The sequence below is a fragment of the Alligator sinensis genome, unplaced genomic scaffold, assembly GCF_000455745.1.
Source record: "Alligator sinensis unplaced genomic scaffold, ASM45574v1 scaffold600_1, whole genome shotgun sequence".
NCBI classification, from domain to species: Eukaryota; Metazoa; Chordata; order Crocodylia; family Alligatoridae; genus Alligator; species Alligator sinensis.
In genome coordinates this window covers 4,556,348-4,571,921 of record NW_005841859.1, presented here as the reverse complement: position 1 = coordinate 4,571,921, position 15,574 = coordinate 4,556,348, and the positions used below count along the sequence as shown (strand labels likewise).

At 41.5% G+C, this 15,574-nt stretch overlaps 1 protein-coding gene across 2 annotated transcripts in view; it reads right to left on the bottom strand.

The window, feature by feature from the left end:
• MOV10L1 (Mov10 RISC complex RNA helicase like 1) overlaps positions 1-15,574 on the bottom strand; it is a 57,321-nt gene that overhangs the window by 35,215 nt on the left and 6,532 nt on the right. For both annotated transcript variants that reach the window (XM_006016501.3, XM_025215368.1), the window contains 4 exons: positions 8,720-8,879; positions 7,190-7,302; positions 4,089-4,279; positions 1,453-1,593 (listed from right to left, as the gene is read on the bottom strand). In XM_006016501.3, coding sequence (XP_006016563.1) covers positions 1,453-1,593; positions 4,089-4,279; positions 7,190-7,302; positions 8,720-8,879 — 605 coding nt within the window. The remainder of the gene's footprint in view (positions 1-1,452; positions 1,594-4,088; positions 4,280-7,189; positions 7,303-8,719; positions 8,880-15,574) is intronic.

The following is a 15,574-nucleotide window of genomic DNA, read 5'->3' as shown; positions in this document are numbered from 1 at the left end:
AAGAGCAAGTGCTTATCTCCTTGTACCCTGTGGCACCCTTGAAAGGATCTAATCATATACCTGTTAAGAATCACGTTAAAACCTCACAGATACCCGAAATCAGTAAGTGGGACCTCTGGGTAACATTCTGATACACCTTAACCACTGGTCAGTGATTAGAGTGTCTCCCTATAATGAAAGGTAGCAAATTGCTGGGATACGTAGGGCTCTGGTGGATGTTATTTTTGTTAAGCTATAGGTAGGTTGCTTTACAGAACATATTGCAACATGCATGATCACAAGTACACAGCCCCTGAACAGAATGAGACACAAGCTCAATTTACAGCCAGAGGCTAATAGGGGGTTGCTTCTTGGCTCCTCCTGACTCCTGGGGAGCTGTAAACAGGACAAGCTCAGTGATAGACCTGTCAGTTCAGCTGTTGCTGGATGAGACCAGAGGCCAATGCAGTGGCAGGCTCTCTCTGGTCTGGGGCTGCCTGCAAACCAGGCATTTTACAAGGCTGCTGATGGTCCAGCACCAGCAGCTCTTTAAAGTTCCTAGGCAACTCAAGACCAGAGACCAGCCATGCAGTGGTCTCCAGTCTTAGGCTGCCTGTAGGTTGGGAACTTTAATGTTCCTGGCTTGCAGGCACCAGAAGCTCATCAAAGTACTTACAACTTTGGGGCACCAGAAGCCCTTTAATGTTCCTGGCTCACAAGAAGCCCCCCCTCCCTTGCAGCCAGTGGCAAGAGGGGCAGAGCTGCCCAGCCCCTGGTTGCTGCAGGGCTTCTTTTGACAACTCACTGGCTGGGTGGGCTGGCAGGGATTCCACCTGTTGTTTACTCTCCCTCCGGGGGGGGGTGGGTAGGGGGGGCAGGAAAGAGAGGAATGGAATGTCTTAAGACCTGCACAGATGCTATATTTGTAGCAGGCAAAACTTTTCACAACTAAGTTGCTGTTGTTTTGCAACAGATCTGTTAGAGAAATACAAATAAAAAGGTTTAAAACTAACTACATTTTAGAGATTACTTCAACATGAAAGAATGGTTTATTTGCCACAAGACTTTAAACAAATTGCTTAATTTCTCTGCAGTTTATCCATACATGAAAATGAGTAGCACTGCTTGCTTATGCCACGGAGTATTTTGAGGAGTAGTCTGGGTTAGGAGCTGGCTTTTTATCTGAGGATCTGAAAATACCACTTGCAAAGCGTCTTTTGAAGAGCAGACTGGTTCAGTGAAATGTGGACTAAGGATTAATTTCATAAAGTGAATAGATTAAGATGAACACTGAGAAGTCACCAATGACTGAATCAATTTAGTTTGGAAAGTTGATAGGAATGTCACTTCTGTATTTGTTATATGCATAAGGGTAAAAAATTCAGAAAGTCTAAAATGATGCATAAGAACGATGAAGAAAAGATAGCAAGGTCAAAAGGCAAAACTCATGTAAGAATAATTGAGAGAGCTTACTCTATCCAGATGATCAAGTTCTTATTCTCCCCTAGTTTAAGCATTCCAAAATTAGTCATTTTTGTGACCTCCAATCCTTCTTTGTCTCTCATTATATTTTTGTATGGCTCATCCACATTTATTTCATTAGAGGGAGAGAGTCTGTAAGCAATCAGAATTACATTTGTGTTGAAGCAAAGATAGAAGGGTAGATTTAGCAGAATATCAGAATTACTTTATCTAAAATTCCATAAAATTGACACATTTCCACCACTGTTTGAGAAGAGACTCCAAATCACTATCATCTAACATCCCATACCTCTCAAGCTATCAAGTTATAACCAAGTTACCTTTGTTAGTTGAAAAAAAATTGAATGAAAGATAAACGAAATGGGGGGGGGGTGGAAGGGGGAAAGAAGAGGGGAGGAAATTGGACACAGGACATACCCCATCATGGTCAAACGCCCACAAGTCTTCTTCAGCAAGAAAGGAAATTTTGTCAATAACCTAGGTGTAGCTTATAATGGCCTTCAAACAGACTCACACTGAAGTCAACAAAAGGAAATCTTTGTAACTTCAATGGGAGTTAGACCAGGCCCTACATCAGGCAAGATGGCCACTTTTTTTTTTTTTTCAAGAAAATCTGAATACCAAAAGGAACTTTACTGGAAAGTGGCAAGTAAAATCATGGGTTAGGCCATTCTAATCAATCTCTCTTCTTTTACTCCATTTCGCTAATTATCTCTACATACCTTTTTTAGTGTGGATGTTGCTGGTAGTCTGAAGAGAAAAGCCTGGGGGGGCGGGGGGAGGTGGAGGAGAACCATACCACCCCCCGCGCGAAAAAAAAAGTTTCCTCTCCAGGAACAAGCAAAATCAAACAAAGCCAAGGCAAACCAAGCTAAAATACATATGTTGTTCCTGGTTGGGTTAGTGACTACACCATGCACCCTTCTGACTTCGTTCCCAGTTGAAATCATTAAAATAGTTCCTACTTTCAAGATTATAATACTGTTCAATTTATAACAATAGGGTTTTTTGGATTTTTTTAAATGTTTTCAACTGCTTTTCATTTCTTCTTTGGAAATTTCCTCCTTGGAATTCCTTATCAGGATAACTGCATTTTTCTGCAGTCATCTAAGGCAATAGAAATTAACATTTCCTGTAATTTTTTTTAATACTTAAAAACAAACTCCGTTACAACCGCATTAGATACCTCTTAGAACAGCGTGACACTTGCTAGAAATCCATCATTATACTTTAACTTGTTGAGAAAGATACTGAAACCCGGGGGGGGGGGGGGGGGAAATAGTTGTTGCTTTAATTTTAAAAAAGAAATATTTGAATCATGTTATAGCACCATATTTACCTGAATCCAAGACTACCTCAAATTTAAGATGACCCACCCAATAATTAGATTCAATAAATGGAAAAATTATAAATGTATTATAATTTTCCAGGGTTGCTGGCTGTAGGCATGTTGGTCTAAGGACACAGGCAGGCAATGTTCTTTGGGTAGATGTGATATCTTTTATTAGACCAACTGAATTAATTGGTAAAAATATTCTTTGAAAGCTTTCAGGCACAAACATCCTTCTCCAGGCACAGGGAGACTTTGCAGTCTTCCTATGCCAGAGGAAGTGCATTTGTGCCAAAAGGTTATAAAGAGCATTATAATTTTCCATGTGTAGAATGGACTGAATTAGTAGGTCATCTTAAATTGGTCTCCCCCTTAGCTATGGTGGGAAAAGCAGCAGGAAAGAGCAAAGGGTCAGACCCTTGCCTCTCGCCCTCCCTGCCTGCAACTCTGCCCCTTGTCCCCCTGTGCCCAAGCCTGTCCTTCTGAATGCCTACCTCCCCTGACACTTGCCCATCCCTGAATACTGCCCTTTTTGTCCTCCCCACTTACCTTGCACTACAGTTTTGCTCCAGCTCTGGGATACTCAACAGCAGCAGGAGCCCCAGTCCAGCCTGAGCCTCAGCCCATCCCAGCCAGAAGCAGCAGTGGCTCTCAGCTGACTACTCAGGCTGGAGGGACAGAAGCTGGAGCAGATTGTAGGGAGGGAAGAGGGGGGTACACAGGCATCAGGGGGAGGTGAAGTGGGGGAGTAAGTTGCCAAACAAGCCATTCAGGTCTGGGGCAGCTGAGCTCTGGCTTTGGCCCCAAGCCAGTACTCAAATCCAAGATTAGGCTCTCTCCCCCTTCCTCTGGTGACTGGGAGGGAAAAAAAAAACCCACCTCATCTTGGATTTCAGTAAATACAGTAATTTACTGCACAGACTTGATCAGGAAGCTGAAGATTAAGCTAATTTATAAGCAAACTAAGAAGAAATACAAGTGAATATATGGTTGTACAGAATGTCAAATGATACAACAGTGAGGACATTAAACAGCTGTATAGTTATATTGCTGCAGGAAGCTGCTAGTGGTATCAAAGATAAAAACAAATACTCAGAAATATAGCTCTGCCTGTAGCCAACATAAATTACTACTAAACCAGCTTAAAATGAGTTGTCATCGGAACTGCCTGTGTAGAACCTACAGGTGGTTCTTTAAAATAGACGTCAGAAGTTGTGTGCTTATATATTATATTAATCCTGTTTTAAGAGGTGGAAGAAAAGTGATTTTACTCCAAACATGAGAATTGTCTTCTTACCCGTTCTTGTCTACTGGGGCCATGCAGAGTGCTCTCCAAATGTAACATGATTGGTTACTCTCCACAATCACTACGTTGACCATATCATTTTTACAAGGTGAATAACCGTCAGGAAGTCTTAGTGAATCCAGAGTGAAAAATATGCTATCATCTACAACACCAGTTCTTCTGGAAACACTGGAAATACGAACCTGTAACCATTACGTACAGAGACATACCAAATGCCACATGCCTAACTTACAGGGAAATAAAATTACATGGCTGTGCTATACCTTTACAATATTCATGCCATAATGATATAAGCATCCCAATGATTACCGAAGAGAACAGAAACCCCATATTTCAACTAGTATTTCAAAAAAGACAGCGTACTCGATATATACACACACACACACACACACACACACACACACACACACACACACACACACATATATACTGGATAAGGTCATAATTTGCTTAACTGCATGACTCAATGCCAGTCCCAATTTGTTGCTTATTTCTTACTCTTTAAAAACATTAGTTATCTGCATATTGCTTAAAGACAGGTAAGAGCCTTTTACCTATAAGAGCCACTATCCATTTTGTAACTTGGCTGTGCTAACTACCTGCCTACTTAGCACTAGAAACACTGAAGGGGATGCAGCCGTTTAGGGGTATTAGAAACTTTGCAAATGAGAGGAGTTAGTTCTGGAGCTGTTAATATCACAGCGGAGACAACCCTATTTGCTAAATAGGCACTGCTTACATTAAGTATTCCCAAAACGTGTAAACTCTCATTAATGTAGTGTCTCTTCAGTCCTGAGGAAATGTAATCCATTTAAACCATAGAAAAACAGGGCTGGAAAGGATTGTAGGACATCTAATCCAACCCTTTACTCAAGGCAGGACCATCTCAGACTACATCATCCCAGGCAAATGTTTGTTTAACCAGATTTAACAAATGTCCGACCTCCCTGAGTAGCATGTTCCAATGTTTAAAAAAGTGAGAAAGTTATTAATATCCAATCTAAATTTCTCATGCTGCAATTTAAGACTATTGCCGCTTGTTCTTTTCTCTGATGCCATGGATAACAAATTAACCATCCTCTGTACAATATAGGGATGTAAATACTGATTAAATAAATATTTGTTTAACCTTTTGTAATTATAACAGGTTACATGATTAATCAGTTGGGCACAGGAATGGGGATGAGTATGACAGTGTTAGGCTCCAGCCTGTGGATCTGCAAAGTTGGGGGGTGTGGGGGCACGATGGTGATGTTGAGTCCCGGGCTAGCACCTGCACTCCTGCCCTGCTCTGCCATGTTGGAGGGGCAGCACCCACACTCTCACAGGAGGGAGTGGGGGAGGGAGGGCCAGGCAGTAGGCAGCCAGAGGCTTTATCAGTAGGGCTACGTGAAACAGCACCATTTCGCTTCGACTTCCATTTCGACAGAACAGCTGTTTGTTTAGAGTTTTGTTTAGTTTTGAAAGTACTGCTCCATTTTGTTTTGTTGAAACGTCAAAACAGTTGAACAGTTTCGCCCATAGGCTACAGTGGGGAAGCACGAAACTGCCTATAACTTTGTCATTTCTACCCTGATTTAGATTAGACTTACAGAGAAGGTAGCCCCTTCTAAGGGCATGAAGTCTGCCAAGTTTCAAGGAGATAGGTGCAGGGGTTTCTGGGAAACTGCACCTCAATGTGATGACAAGCAAAACTGTCACTTGCTGGCAGCGGCAACCTCCTGTCATCCGACAGGCAGATCTTGGGGCCCACACCTCTGGGAGGGCTGCGGGGCAATGCCGGACTCCTCCTGGGGGTGCAGTCCCTGATCTGTCTGCTGGATGACAGGAGGCTGCTGCTACTGCCTGGGACCAGCACTGGGCGCAGCCTGCACCCAGCACAGGGAAGACTGGTGCAGCTGCTGGCCCTAGGTGGCAGAACCAGCCTCCTGTGATCTGGCAGGCAAATTGGGGGCCCGCATCTCAAGAGGTCCAGCACAGCCCCCACAGGGGCGCGGGGGGCCTGTGATCTGCCTGCCGGATGACAGGAAGCTGCTGCTGCTGGCTGGGGCCAGCAGCACCAGTCTTCCTGGCGCTGGGTGCAGGCTGTGCCCAGTGCCAGTCCCAGGCAGCAGGAGCATCCTCCTGTGATCCGGCAAGCAGATCAGGGACCTGCCCGCACCCCTGGGAGGAGTCTGGCAGAGCACCGCAGCCCTCCTGGGGGTGCAGGCCCCCGATTTGCCTGCCGGATCACAGGAGGCTTCTCCTGCCACCTGCGACTGACGGTAGCACCAATCTTCCCGGTGCTGGGTGCGGGCTGCTCCTCTCCCTCTCCTCATTCCTCTGCCTCCCTCCCTTCTTCCTGCCCTGCTGCATTCTGGTTTCTGCTGGCACACTGCAGGGCTTCCTTTCCCCACTCCCCTCCCTCCTGGACTGCACCAGGCTCCAGGCTAAATGGCAACTGGTAAGCTTACTGCTGAGCTGATCAGTTAAACGACTGTTTAACTGCTTATATCCCTAGTACAATCACCCTTCCAGCATTTGAATACTGTTCTTAAATCCCCCTTCAATCTTCTTTTGTTCAAACTAATAATCCAAGTTCATTCATCTTTTCCTCATATACCATGTTTCCCAGACTTCTAATCATTTTTGTTCCTTTTTGTTCCTTCACCCCTCTTTATGAAATCCTGGATCCACCCATGTACTCAAGCATCCATTTTCCAATTATCATCACTTAAAGCCAGAATGCATGAAGGACCATCAAAGCAAATATAATAAAACCCAGAGCCAAGAAGTCATGGTATTTGTTAGTTCTGGATCAAGAACGTAATTCTATATGCCCACACCTGAAGTGGAGCTGCAAACAACCAACATGATCCCGGTATTCGTCACATTTTTGGCAAACAATAGAAATGGCAAAATTCCTCATACGGTTTAAACTAAAGCACACTGCCTTTTCAAATATTCTGTTTAAAAAATAACGCCATGTTGACTTATTATCAAAATACATATTATGATAGTGGACTTACTAACATCAAAAACCTCTTTTCTTCCCATAGCACGGGACAAAATATTTCTCTGTCATAAGTGAAAAGTAATATGCAAATACAGACCTTGTCCACTCGCTTGTATCTAAGTGGCTTTATAGAGACTGCTTCACTGCTCCATGTTGTTGGATTAATAAAATATTCAGCTTGTACCCAATCACCTTTATAAGGGTCAAATCCTAAGAGAACAGCAAAATTTTTATAAGTTTAATTATTAAGAGCAGACACTTGGCACTCCATTGTCAAAGAGTGTAGAGATCATCCTGTGCAGGTAGGCAATTTTGACACAACTTAAAGGACTTTAAACTGACCTGCAAAAATGTGCTGCAAGCGCATTTATTACAGGACTATATATGGCTTGCTTCACATGGCAGGATGCAGATTAGAATATCGCACTGGAGTTTAACTTCATTTGGTATGTGTTTGTTCACACCCAAAGTGAATTTAATCTTAGGCTAAACTTGTAAGGGTCAAAATATTCAATTTTTCTCTAATATTTCCCCTGCTTTTTAAGACACATTGCTCCGAGACGCAAACCTTGGTTAGGCCGTAAACTCTGCATGGAAAGCTCTCTGTGCCTGTACAGAGCTCCTCTGAAGTCAGCAGATCTCATCTACCACCAAAGGAGTCAGTAAGTCAGAGACTTGTTTTCTGCCTCTTATAACATCTGAAATTAAGATTTGCTCTCTCTACTTTCTAGATAGCAGCTGATGAAATAGGTTGTTACCTATGAAAGCTCATGACTCTCTGAACCAGTTAGTCCCTAAGGGCTCCTATATACATGCAGGGAGCCTGCTTTGGTACGCTGTAATTCCAGCATGTCGGAGAAGACTCAATGAATTGAGTCTACTGGAGTGTGGAAATTAATGCGCTCCAGCAGCCTCCAGTGTCAGTGTCCTTGTGCTGAAAAATGGCGGTGGGGCGCTTTAAACTAAAACTTGTTCAACGAGCTTTAGTTCAAAGTGCCCCACCATTTTTCAGCACAGGGACACTGATATACTTGACACTCCAGGTGCTTTTAATTAGCACAGGTCTTGGAGCTGTGCTAATTAAAGCGCCTCCCTCCACCTCCCCTAACCCCCAGATAATGTGTCTAAATGTCCTAAAGTGTTACTCTACTGTAATTTGTGCCCGACTTTATGGATAGCCACCTTTTATTTTCTTAGGATCATACAGAAGGTTTCAGCCTGTAGCAAAACTCTCCTTGGATCAGTGTGGGATGCAGCCTGTACATAATTTTCTTAAAAAGGAACTAGTAAAATTATTAGGTAGCTTTTCTTCTTCTTCTTCTAATAATATCCACTGCAAAATATTTACTTTTGAGGATGTTATGAAATTGCTCAGTAAAATTATCTGTATTTAGAGAAAGGGATGATGACCCCAATCATGAAGAGGAATGCTCTCTCACACAGAGATAAAAGTTCAATTTCCAACAGATTTCTAAATAAACAAGCACCTTTCTTCATTCAAATCATTACATTCACAGGAATTATCTCTCAACAGAAACACACATTTTAGAAGGTGCTCAACACATTTAACAAAGACACCTCTGGAATGTCTAAAACATTATGAAAAAGACCCCCAAAACCCACATACCTTCACAAACCTCTTCCACTGTAAAAAAGGTTGTTTGATTAATATAGCCACTGTTCTTAGTGAGAGACGTAATGTTGCCAATTAACATTTTTGTGTTTGATTTAGAAGAATCACAAGTTGGATCACTATCATCATCCCAATTGTTGAAAACAGGTTCTACCTGTGAAATAAATCCCACAATTAATATTTCCATTTTATAACCTACAGCGACACTGTCCTGTCCAATAACAGGCACCACATTTTAGGTATTATCAACTATCTAAAAAAAAATAATCAAATCCCTTCTATTCATTACCTGATTGTATATACCTGCTTAATTATCAAAGATGTTAACCTATAAGAAAAGATTAACAATTTATTAACATGTATTAATAACTTACTTACCATGTAAGAGAGGCAAGTAATTTCCTTTTTAAACTTTTTTTTTTTTTTTTTTAACTCCTTCAATATTGATATTTTTTGCCACTGTTTGTTAACCTAGAGATGGCTAACCTGTGGCATGAGTGCCACAAGTGGCACGGACAGCCTGTGTGTGGCACATGGCAGATTAAGGAAGAAGCAGGCAGACTGCACTGGATCTTCTGGGATAAGCCTATCTAACTTGTCTTCTCAGTGTTGCAAGCAAGGCCTGAAGTGCTCTAGCAGCCTACCCCAGGCCATGAATGTGACACCCCCTCCCCAAATTACCAACAAGGGAAAGACCCTGGAGGTAGTCGAGCACTTCCCCTGCCCCAGTAGCCACCTTTTAAAAAAAAAGCAAAGGGTGATGAGGAGATCCAGAACAGGATCCAGCAAACACATGCCTCCTTTGGAAATTACTTTAGCATGTCTTTATTCACCCCAATCTCCAGGAAGTCACCAAGATCCAGATCTACAAAGTAGCCATCATTCCCACTCTCCTCTACAGATGTGAAACGTGGGTGATCCTATCACTGTCTTCTCAAGAACCTGGAAGCATATCACCAACAATGCCTCTGCAAAATCCTCTACATCAAATGTGAAGATTATTGCATAAATGCCAACATTTTTGCTAAAGCCAATGTCACCAGCATTGAGTTGGTGATCCTCAGGCACCTACTTTGCTGGACTGCACATTGTGTGCAGACGCTCCCAAAACAAGTGCTCTACTCCCAGCATAGTAGCAGCCCAAGATCTCACAGTGGCCAGAGGAAATGCTACAAGGACTCTTTGTATGCATAGCTCGAGAAAACAGATGATGACATCATAAACTGGGAGGAGGTGGCTGCCAAATGACTCCAATGGCACTGTATCCTGAACCAAGCGGCAGCCCGTTTCAAGGTACAACATCTTGCACCCTGAAGCAGAGAGAGAGAGCAGAGGAAGGAATAGGAAAGGAATCCCAGCCTGCAGCCTACTCTCCCCTGCAGAAATACCTGCAGCTTCTGCAGACAGATCTGTGACTCAAGGATTAGAATCTTAAATTACCTCAAAACCCACCAATGAGCTGTGATAGAGATAATCCTTGAATTGAAGGATTGCTGACAATTACTCCTGGAAATTATCAGGATGTGCAGAACCAGGCCCTCCATGCCCCAGGAAAATGTCACATGTTGTCCCACCTGCTGATGCTTCAGGACAATGGATAAACATGTGCTTCACATGAAGCTGACAGCTGTCCTGAGACATCCAAACACAGCTTATCTACTTCATTTGGTGATATATATTTCTAGTCTTGTGACTGGCTCATGGGTAAGTGGACCACAGGAGATTGTTCAAAGGAGCAATACTAACATAGAATTAAAACAAAACAAAACAAAACAATCCTAAAACATGGTTGGGGGAGAGGAAAGAAGGGCTATGCTGCAATCCAATGAGCACCTATAAGGACTTACAAAGGGGTCAAATGTTGGAGAAAACTTTTAAATCTTCTCAAACTGAAAAGTGTACTTGAGTGGAAAATTCAGATATGGAGAGATTTCATTTGATGTGCTCAAAATCCAACTCCAATTTGGAGCACTTCAGCTCCATGCAGGTGCGTGAAGCTACACCCACCCACTGGAGCACTTAAAAAATGACCACAGAGACATACAGAGGAGAAGCTCTCTAGCCAGGTGACCAGAAAGCAGAAATCCCTATGTACCTCTTAGTCTCTGGTCACTAAAGATTTATCTCCCTTACCTGTGAATGTAATTTAACAGTAAGGATGAAAAGGGAAGTTTATCTAGACTGCTGTAGAAACAAAACAGAAAATAAAGCAAAAGACAAGAACAAATTAGATTTTCTGCAGTGCTTTAACATTTGCATCAACCTTACAGTTGAAATCAAAAGCATTTTCATTCCTTTTCTTCAAAACAAAGCCCCTCCCCAACACACACACACACACACACACACACACACACACACACACAATTTGAAAAAAATTGGGTGCATCGCAATACTGTAAAATTAGCAAAGAATTTGTACTATGTATATCATTGGTTTTTCTTGGTGGATGATAATGTGAGTGTACATATGAATAAGCAATGTTTTCATATCAACATTCTAATCAAATATCAATTTTATGTTAATTAAAACACAGGCTGCAATTCTGTGCTGCATCTCTCAAGGTGTAACAAGCAACCTACAGTCTTGGTAGAGAAGTGGCATGGGTAGTTTTAAAGCATCACTGTATCCTCTTAAACCCCAGCTACTCCCTGATGCAAACTGATGTTCTAGTTTAGTTTGGAGAATTCAGGGAGATACTATAACCATCATCAGCTACCTTATGGTAGCCAATTCCTTCCACTCTGGAGACTTGAGGCTTCAAATGGGATCTACACCGGAACAGCTTATGGCAGCCCTATGCATTACCCGTGTCCATTCAGAAGACAATTCCCAATTGCATTCTGTAGGGAGCCTGACCCTGTATATTTGTTAGGCATACTCCGAGAACACCTGCTGGCCTGAGCCCCTCTGGAGACTCAGAAGGAGACACAGTTCCTGGAACTAACTTGGCCCTAGGTACAAGTAAAACAGTGCTGCTGCTCAGCCTCATCAAAATGGAGGTGCTTTGGGCATGAGCAGAAACAGAACTTCTAGATGTCAGGGAACTTTGAGGTTGGAATTGAAGCACCTCTGAAGTTCAAGCACCTCCAGGATTATACAGCAGCTAAACAGGAGTTTATAGGATTGCAACTTTAGACTTCAGCATATCTCTAAATTGAAGTATGAAAGCCATTTTCTTAGACCTGCTCCCTCAATTTCTTGCTTTAAACATAACGCTCCACACTTACCCTGAATTACTTTTCTGAAGATTATTCATATTATACAATTTATGAAAATACATGTACATTCAGGTATCACTAACAGTAACGTAACTGAAAATTTGACAGTGTCCATGAAAAACAAAAAAATATTTTCATTAATTTTTTGCAAAAGTTTGTCCTTCATTTCATTAACCATTTTTTCTTTCTTTTTTTTTTTCTTTTTTAAAGAAAACAACTCTGGAAGTATCAGTGAGCCTTGTGTTATCCCACATTTTGCTTTTGGTTCTGAAAGTTTAAGTATGTAAGCCAGTGGTTCTCAACTTTTTTAGACTTGAGGTACCCCTTGGAAAATGCCACCTATTAGTTTTCACTCATTTTTTGACTACAGTAAAATAACAGAGCAATTCTTCCGTTACGAAGAACTCAGAAGAACCACAGCAAGTTAAAATATTTTAAATGTTATAGATTTGTATTTGAAATCTCTGATTTTATATTGCAAGTCATGTTTGTACACCTAAGTGTTAACACTATATGGCACCAATGAAAGGATCTCAAGGAGCCCCAGGGTGCTGCAGCAACCTAGTTGAGAATCAGTAGTGTAAGCCACTGCTATTTACTACCCACTTCTGAGGACCTGTCAGGCAGTGAAAAAATCATATATATATTCCTGTTACTTAAGTGCAGGTTAGGCCTGAGGGCCAATCAGGTATCAAGGTTACTAGATGGGAGTATAAACTGGAGTCAGAGAAGGCAAACAGAGTGCTTGGACAAGCCAGGTAAGGAAACCAGGGGATCAAGAACTGAGTCAAGTCCACAAGCGAGCAGAGTCAGGAACCCAAGAGGCCAGGAATCAGGCAGCAACACAATCCGACATCAGAAAGAGTCCGTTACCTGTGTCATAACTGGCACATAGTTAAACATACCACAGATTCATATTCTCTGGACTTTGGAGAGCTTCAAGACACAGACAATTATTAGACTTAATAATTTCTGGAATACTGCAGTGTTCCAACAAACAGTTGGAGACTCTTGTCAGAATGGGAAAAAAACAAGTAATGGAGACTACTGGTCACTAAGAATTTCACTTGTCAGCCCTAGGTATATTAAGGTACCCGAGGAATTGTTAGGAGCATACTTTGTTGAATGGACATCGAAACTGCTTGCAGGACTTGCCTTGTTTAGTTTTCTCATTGAGAAACCCATTTAGTCAAACTAATACTTTAAAAACGTCTCATAGGATGTTTGTTTTTAAGACTAATATTGGCAATATCTTTTCAGGAAGAGCCATGATTCCTTCTCTTAAGATATATTATGCTTTAGGCTTCCTTCTATCTTGGATTTCTTTAAATATTTATTTAGATTAAAAATCACACAACCATGGACTTTCCCTGGGATTGTTTTCTTAGTTTTTTCTTCCAGCCAATTGGAACATACTGCCTTTATACTTGCTTTTATTTGCCGAACAGGAATTATCAAAGCTCTGCACATAGGTGAGGCTTGTAACTTACAAAAAATATTATTGGATATTTACATAGTTTAATTTTTGATTAACTTGAACTACTTGGTTTACTTTAGACACTGCTCTTATTGCTACTCTGACCAAGGGGACCAATACAGAGACAGGAGAGTAGCATGTAATGTTTGAAATCTTCTGATTCAGTATATAAGGAGATGTCCAACAAATGGCAGTTTAAAATTTGAAAAACAAAAACACACAAAACTGATTGCTTCATCTGCCAAAATTTCAGAAAGGGCTTTCAGGAGCTCATTAGCTGTTCCCAAGACAGATATATGGATTTAAAAGAAGGGTGCAATTTGCTTTTTCATATCTCTGTTTAAGTTTCCACAATGTATAACATAGGCATCAGACAGCTATTGGGAAACCTGTTCCATTTCTACAGACATACTTGAGGCCACAGAAAGAAGAACTAGATAGCTCATTCTCTGGAAATTAAAACTTCTCAACCTTTTCACTTTGCTGACAGCTGCAGTGTGTCCAATTCTGCAATTAAAAAAACCCCAAGGATTTCTTGGAAACTTCAAGTTATTCCAAGATCCAGTCAAGTCTCCAGTGGGGAAAACTAGCATCTGTGGCTCAACGCCTCAGCCAGAAATTGTACTAGGTTATTATTTTGGCTATCACTGCACACAAAAATATATGCAGCTTTCAGCTGAAGGTTACTGAATCACTGTAAACAAATTAAAAGCTATTAAAAAAAAATCTTTTTTTTTTTTTAATCTAGCATCTTTGGAAGCAGTCTGAACATCCAAGAGACAGGCTTTTTCATAAAAAAAAAAGACTACAGTGAGAGCCTTGTAAAATTCTGTATATATAGATTTTTAAGCCAACATAAAAATTTAGTTATTCTATATAATAAAACAATGATCTATTAGAAAATGAGAACCAGATTAATTTATGTAGTTCCTCCAGCAACACATGCACCATTATTTCACAAGAACCAATTCTTACACCTGGTAAATCTCTCCATGTCTTTCTCAACTTCAGTCACAATTATTTCCATATCATATTAAACCTTCACTTAAGCATGGAAGAAAGGGTGCCACAGGAAGTGTGAAGAGATAAGCAGATAAGGACAGGCTCAGGCTCCAGGTGTGAGGCAATAAGATTACAGCAGGCTTAGGCTCAGGCTGTTCCTGCCTGATCCCTGCGCAAGGAGGTAACCACTGTAACAAATGAATTAGTTTTTTAAATGGTGTGCTGCTCAATTCAGAAAAGCTGTGGATGGGTGTCTTGAGTCTAAAACATTGAGAACCACTGATCCACATAACAGCCAAGCTGCAATCCATGAACCACTGGAAGCCTGTAGCACCTGCCAGTACACTATGAAGAGCCTTCTAGTAACCTGACTTCAGCATTCAATATTTTCAATATCTTCTACAGATAACAGGCCCTTATTTACTAGCCTTCAGGCTGTTAAGAAGCAGCCAAAAATAAAAAGAAACCAGCCTAGCTGCCTCTAATAGATCACATAAGAGGCAATAAGAGCCATTGCTAGTACTAGAGCTGCCAAAGGCAACAGGAATGAAATATCCAAAAGAAAAGAAATATAAAAAAGTGACCACATTTCAAAACAGGCTAAAAAATAAGGTTATAGCTACCAACCTGTGAAGTTGCTATTTACAGGCACCAGTTATGTTACAAGGCTTGTTTTGCCAAGATCAGCAACTAATAAATCATAAGGAAAGCAATCACTTAAAAGCTGTCTGGAAAGGGGGAAAATTATCATCAAAATAGTCATGGAAAAATAGGCTGGCATGAAGAGATATAGGACACACAAAGGGGATCTGACCTAGCTGGGATGATGTCAAAGATGCAATAGTTTTACAGAAAACAGATCTCTGTGTACACCCCCCCACCTGTTTTCAAAATCAGTTTTAAATAGGGGTGCACTGATAGAGATTTTGGGGGCCAATACTGATAGCCAATTTTTAAAGAGGCATATCAGCTGATACCAATCCGATTTCGGATACAGCTGCAGCTACGTGTACCTGGTAAGCCTGTTGTGGTGGAAGAGGAGGGAGAAGAAAAGGGGCATGGGGGGCATATCTAGGCCCCCCCATGGTGAGGGAGGGAGTGGAGCTGGGGTAAGTGCTGCCAAGCTGGGGCAAGACAGGCGTGGGACAGAGC